General features: G+C 44.6%; 1 protein-coding gene across 1 annotated transcript in view; it reads right to left on the bottom strand.

The window, feature by feature from the left end:
- ptprt (protein tyrosine phosphatase receptor type T) overlaps positions 1-3,672 on the bottom strand; it is a gene marked incomplete at its 3' end in the record, with an annotated part of 224,576 nt that extends 220,904 nt beyond the window's left edge. Inside the window, exons 1-2 of the mRNA XM_080001601.1 lie at positions 3,512-3,672; positions 2,041-2,151 (exon numbers count right to left, since the gene is read on the bottom strand). Coding sequence (XP_079857727.1) covers positions 2,041-2,151; positions 3,512-3,664 — 264 coding nt within the window. The 5' untranslated portion in view covers positions 3,665-3,672. The remainder of the gene's footprint in view (positions 1-2,040; positions 2,152-3,511) is intronic.
- Positions 3,673-6,245: the final 2,573 nt, after the last annotated feature.

The raw sequence follows: 6,245 nt of genomic DNA, 5'->3' as shown, positions 1-6,245 counted from the left end.
CTCTCTCTCTCTCTTTCTCTCTCTCTCTCTCTCTCTCTCTCTCTACTTTATTTGGATGAAAGTCTATTGAACCATGTCACCAAAATGTTGATAAAAAACAATTAAGTAAATAGGTATAATTCATATTCACAAGTCAATTCATAAATTAATAATACATAAATAGTAATAATTAATAAATACTCTCTCGCTCTCTCTCTCTCTCTCTCTCTCTCCGTCCATCACAACTAAGCTGACAGGTGGTCAAACAAAGCCTGTCAGGGGTCACTGGCGACACACACACACACACACAGACACACACACACACACACACACACACACACACACACACACACACACACACACACACACACACACACACACACAACACACAAACACACACACACAGTAAAAAACAGACTTCGACAGGATATTGCTGACTTCTGGGAAATACTCTTCTCCTCTTCTCGCTCCCACCCTCTCTCTCTCTCTCTCTCCCTCTCTCTCTCTCTCTCTCTCTCTCTCTGTCACTCCTCCTCCTCATCCTCAACCTCCCCCTCCACTCTAGACCTTGGACACATCAGTCCGTATTCCTTGTCCTTCTTTTATTCTCATCTGTTTTATTCTCTCTCCTTCTCCTCTTCCTCTCCCCCCACCGCCCCTTCCCCTTTCTCTCTCCCCTCTTCCTCTCCTCTCCCTCCTCCTCCTCTCCTCCCCTCTTTCTCTCCTACCCCCTCCTGTCCTCTATCCTCCTTGTCTCTCTCCCCCCTCGCTCCCTTCTTTCCACCTCTCCCCGTGCTCCTCCCCCTCTCCTCTCCCCTCCTCTCGCCCCCACTCTCCCGTCTCCCCCATCAGCACCATAATGCATTTTTTCGCGAGTGTTTTCCAGCTGAGCAGTGACAGACAAACGTCTCTGCTTTTGTGGAGTTGCCAACTCGCGTCAACTCTCCCGGAAAAATCCTCGACATTTACTCGACAACATGTTTCTATTTCCATCGCAACGTCAACTTCCCTGACACCACTTCCTGCCGCCTTGTTTTCTGTTGACACAGCGACGACGAATGGATGGCAATTGCTCACTTCATCACCCAAAAAAATATTTTTGGCGGATCTCGTACATTTTTTTTATTTCATTCTCCTGAAGACTATGAATATCACTGTCACACACACGCACACACACACACAACTCCTCTGCCCACGGGAGGCAGATATGTGATGAAAGCAGGATGCTGTTGGTGTCTCAAATAAAGGAAAAGGATCTTGTTGCTTTGTTGCAGGTGACTGCACACACACACACACACACACACACACACACACACACACACACACACACACACACACACACACACACATACACACACATACACACACACACACACACACATACATACACCTACACAATAACCCACAAGCACACACATACACACACACACACACACACAAACACGTTAGAATTAAACAAAATGTGAGGACCGGCCAAAATGTCCTCACACACAAAATTGCAGGTGACTGCACACACACACACACACACACACACACGCACGCACGCACGCACGCACCCGCACGCAAGCACGCACGCACGCACGCACCCACACACACACACACACACACACACACACACACACACACACACACACACCGCTAACCTCTAAGACTTATGACTTTTATGAGCAGTGCAACCCTCTAGTAACCAAATTAATACATCACTCCAATACATTTCTCGCAAATTAAACGACAAAATTCGATTAACTTCGTGTCACAAAGAGAGAAAAAGGTAAAAACGGAAATAGTTTTTCATCATTTTTCCTCCACATTCAGAGAGAAGGAGGAGTAAATATTTCATCAGGTTGAAATGAGATGAAATTGTTTAAATATTCCGCTTCCACAGAACAGCAGATGAAGGATAAAGCCCCTTCACAATCTGATTAAAACACAAATATATAGAGTCGAAATTCAGAAGGAAACCACTCTTCCCCGGATGAAACGTTGTCCTTTCACAATTTCTCTGCGTTGTTTTATCACACGCCGCCATTTTAAAGCACAATCGAGCGCGGATTGTGTTACCTGGTAGGAGTTTGGCCAGAAGGTGGATATAGCGAGCTCAGCCTTCACCCAACCCTCTGTGACGCTGTCGGAGATGTTCCACACCGGGTTTCCCTGAGAACCTCCGTTCACCTGAGAGAGGCGGAATAGGGGGAGAAGAGAGGGAGAGAGCAGTAGTTAAGCAAAGGTGGGAAACTCAGCTTAGACGTAGGGCTGGCTATAAATCAGTCTTCTATTGGTCGTCTCTGTGTTGTAACCTTTGAAAGTCATTGAGATAGCTCCGCCCGCGACACGCCACCCGAGTGGTGTTTTCAGGGCTCTTCAACACAGAGACAGGCGATGGAGTAGATATACACCAGTTTATCACAGGGAGTGGGCAAGCTGGAACAAGCCCAGAGCAGATGTCATGACAAGGGCTCCTCTGTGTGTGTGTGTGTGTGTGTGTGTGTGTGTGTGTGTGTGTGTGTGGGTATGGGGGTTTTACCTGTTGCTCGTCGATTTGGTCGGATGAGAAACAGGCCTGGCCCCAATTACCTAGACCCAAGAGAGGTGTGGCTGCTCAGACCACACTACCCCCACAACACAATCATCCAAAAGTGGAATCTCTGGGTTCATTAAAGTTGTGGTTCACACAGCTCTATGTGAACCACGTCACATTCACCATCTAGTTTAACGGCGGCCATCACACAAAAACTGGAAAACGAACGCCTCATGCCACATTCCAAGCAAAAACTGTGGCTTCTGCCCCTAAACCAACTTTTGAAATGATTTTCGATGATGGGATGAAGATGTAAATAGCCCAGAGAGGATCCAGACCAAAGACCAAAGACTAAAGCAACTGGATTGAAGAAGGTGGACGCAGCCAAAGCAGCTTGGCTATGAGTCAAGGTTGACCAAGGCCGAGCTACGCAAAGATAAATTGGGATCATGGGCGTAGCATTACACTGCAAGCGTTTAGCTCCATACCTTTGTGGTGGAAAATGACTGTCTATGACCGTAAAATAATATTTCCTTTAAGGGCAAGTGTCCGTTTTTTTAAACTACTCTTGTGTTTATGCTTTGGCTCCCGATGGTCAAAGAGATCGGAGTGTGACCAGAGGTCGCTGGAGGTGATCTCAGGTTTTGCCGTAACCCCTGCTGGGCATGATCTTTCCAGTCCGAGGAACAATCTGACCGATCATTCACTGTCCCCAGATAAGGTAGCTCCCTCCAGAGAGGATGTCATTGATGCGTGCTGTCCTTCAGCCAAAAACCCCCCTTTTCTCTCTGTATCTGCATTCCTAGATGGGAGATCGACGTCTTGCTGAACCCTGTTAGAGACCACTGTAGACATAGAAATCACAACTGCTCCGCCGTGCTCCCGGGCGTGTCAGACGCCTTCTCTTGAGCTCAGTAAAGAAGAATATGTTTTATACTCCTATCCTAGTTGGTTCTAATTGTTGTTGTTTTTTTTTTTGCAGTTTATAGTTTCAACATATTCAGATTTCCACACCTTGATGTAGACGTTGAGCGCCCCGGGACTTGCCCCGTCTCTGCTGGACAGCGAGTACACAAAGTCGATGCAGTGCGTGTCGTTCTCCTTCAGCGTCGGCATGTAGAGGTGGGCTCTCTGACCCGACGCGCGGCCCGACGCGTTCACCACCATGAAGGAGCCTGGACACACAGAGTGAGAGAGAGAGAATTATTCACCAATAAGACACGCATCAAGCAAGTCCGGCCCCGAAAAGGAGGCAGAGACCCCTATTGTTTTCGTTCATGAAAAATTGACCTCAGTGGTGTTTGGATGTCATGGACCCGACAAACCCACGGACATTGTGAATAAAATTTGGATTCGTCACACATTCACATTCGACACACCGTCGTTGGAGTTTGATCCAAATCAGTCCATTTTTGTCGAAGAAGTTAGTAAAAAATGTTACATTTCTCATCTCTGCAACGGTCACGTGATAGCACTGCAGACCTTTGACTGGTCACAGACAAGCATGTCATTGGGTCACTGGTCACGGTCACTTGCCGCATGTGCAAAATGGTGGTGCGCAACGGCTGCCTGACATTAAATCTACCATTTATAAATACTCCAGACATTTAATCTGCTCACGGGACTATTGGATTGAACTTTAACTAAAGGAATATAAGACACAACCTCTGACAGACTGTACATACGCAGAAGCACAGAGATAATCGCCGTTAAACACAAGGTAGGTGTTGGGTTTGGAACGTGGAGAATGTAGTTGTAGCAGAATCTATACAAAATTACACAGTGACGGATATAATTTTAATACTCATAACCTATATTATGTTTGAAAATACTTTGATTAAAGTATAAACAGAAGACAATTGGATTAAACAAAGTGCAGCGTATTAGGCATCATAAATATGCTTCTGAGGCAACTGACATGTACCAGGGTAATTTCCAAACAATAAAAACTCAATCACATAACCTTCAGAATTTATAGACATTCAGAGATACCAATTTATACAATCTTCCTGAATTGTAGTTAGTTGTAACAATAAACATCAGCAATTACATAGTGCGGGGAACATGTATTTATTGTGTCTTTGTTATGAAATCAGGTCATTCTTTTAGTGTTTTTGGTTTCCAGCAGCTAGTTGGTCATCTGCAGCCTTGCAAATAGGCCTTGAACTTCATTACTTAACACACGTCACACCGAATAGCCTGGACCCGTGTATTGCTGCCTGCGGCTATATTTATTATTATTTTTATGTGGGAGATATCGGCGACTAATAGGGTCGGCTGCTTGGGTTGCTGTTACGCTGCAAATTAGCCTTTTTTATATGTTTTTTTTCTCTGTGGAAATGTGACGAGGCAAAATATGAAAGTCCAGGTCGTTAAAGTGCCAGCGTCGTACATCAAATCGTCTAAATGTTTCCACGCCCCCCGCTGGGCGGCGAACTGTGGCATAAAACACATTCTCTCTGTCTACTCAGACTTTAAGTGTGTTTTACTGGGTGGTTTATGTCACAGTATGGGGCTTTTATGGGCTGGCAGCCCCACTCTGGCTAACTGCCATGACGGAAGAGAGGAGAGGTGGGAGGGCGGGAGGGGGGGAGAGAGAGAGAGAGAGAGAGAGAGAGAGAGAGAGAGAGAGAGAGAGAGGGGAAGGAAGGAGGGAGAGGGAGGGAGATCGCAGGAGGTAGAGTTCTTGTCTGCAAACCAGTCCAGTGTGAGACTGTAGAGAGAGAGAGAGTGATAGGGCTAAGATACCTCATAAAACCATGAGGGTTTGTGCGAGGGGGCCTGGAGAGTCCAGGACCCTGGACTCAATCATGGATGCATCTCTGTGTTCATTAACCGTGTGTATGTATACGTATATACATACAGTTTATATATATATATATATATAAATATATATCTCTATATATACACACACACACACACACACAAATACAAATATATGTATATATATATATACACACACACACACACACACAAATACAAATATATATATATATATATATACACACACACACACACATATATACTATATATATATTTATTTACATATATATTTTTATATATACTGTATATAAATACATACAGACACACATACACACTTACAAACACACACACACATATGTATATATAAATTTATAAGCAACTGAAGAGTCAGTTCGGCTCTGGGTCGTGAACGTAATCCTCGGGAAACTTTAAATTCTGTCACAATTATTTATTTTGGTGGAATGCAAAGTGAAAATCGCTCACATTCACTATGACTTATGCCAAATGCCTTGAAATTCCTTCCACCTCAGTTTGGTCCTTTTGTCCTGTTCTTTCGAGTATTTTCAGTTTGAAAGTGAAGCAGCTCGTAAGGCTCATTGCTGTTCACTGACAAGATTTGTTCGCTGCGAACAAATGGTTTGCGAGTCGCACATTACAAGAGTCGGGGTCAGAAAGAAGGAATGCGAGAGAGAGAGAGAGAGAGAGAGAGAGAGAGAGCCATCATTAAAAGGCAAACTTTGTTGTTTGTTGTCTGTCTGTTTGATTAAAATAAAAACGCTGCATTCCTGGAAAACTCTTTCCATCTCGCCTCAATGTTGTGCCCCAAGGGAGGAACATCGAACCAGGTTGTCTTGCCTTGTTTTCAGAACGATCCCCATCAGTCTATCTCTCTATCTCTCTATCTCTCTATCTCTCTATCTCTCTATCTCTCTCTCTATCTATCTCTCTATCTCTCTATCTCTCTATCTCTCTCTCTATCTATCTA

This window comes from Zeus faber (assembly GCF_960531495.2).
Source record: "Zeus faber genome assembly, chromosome: 5".
Classification (NCBI taxonomy): domain Eukaryota; kingdom Metazoa; phylum Chordata; class Actinopteri; order Zeiformes; family Zeidae; genus Zeus; species Zeus faber.
Note: the sequence above shows the minus strand (reverse complement) of the source record. Positions and strands in the feature narration are given on the sequence as shown.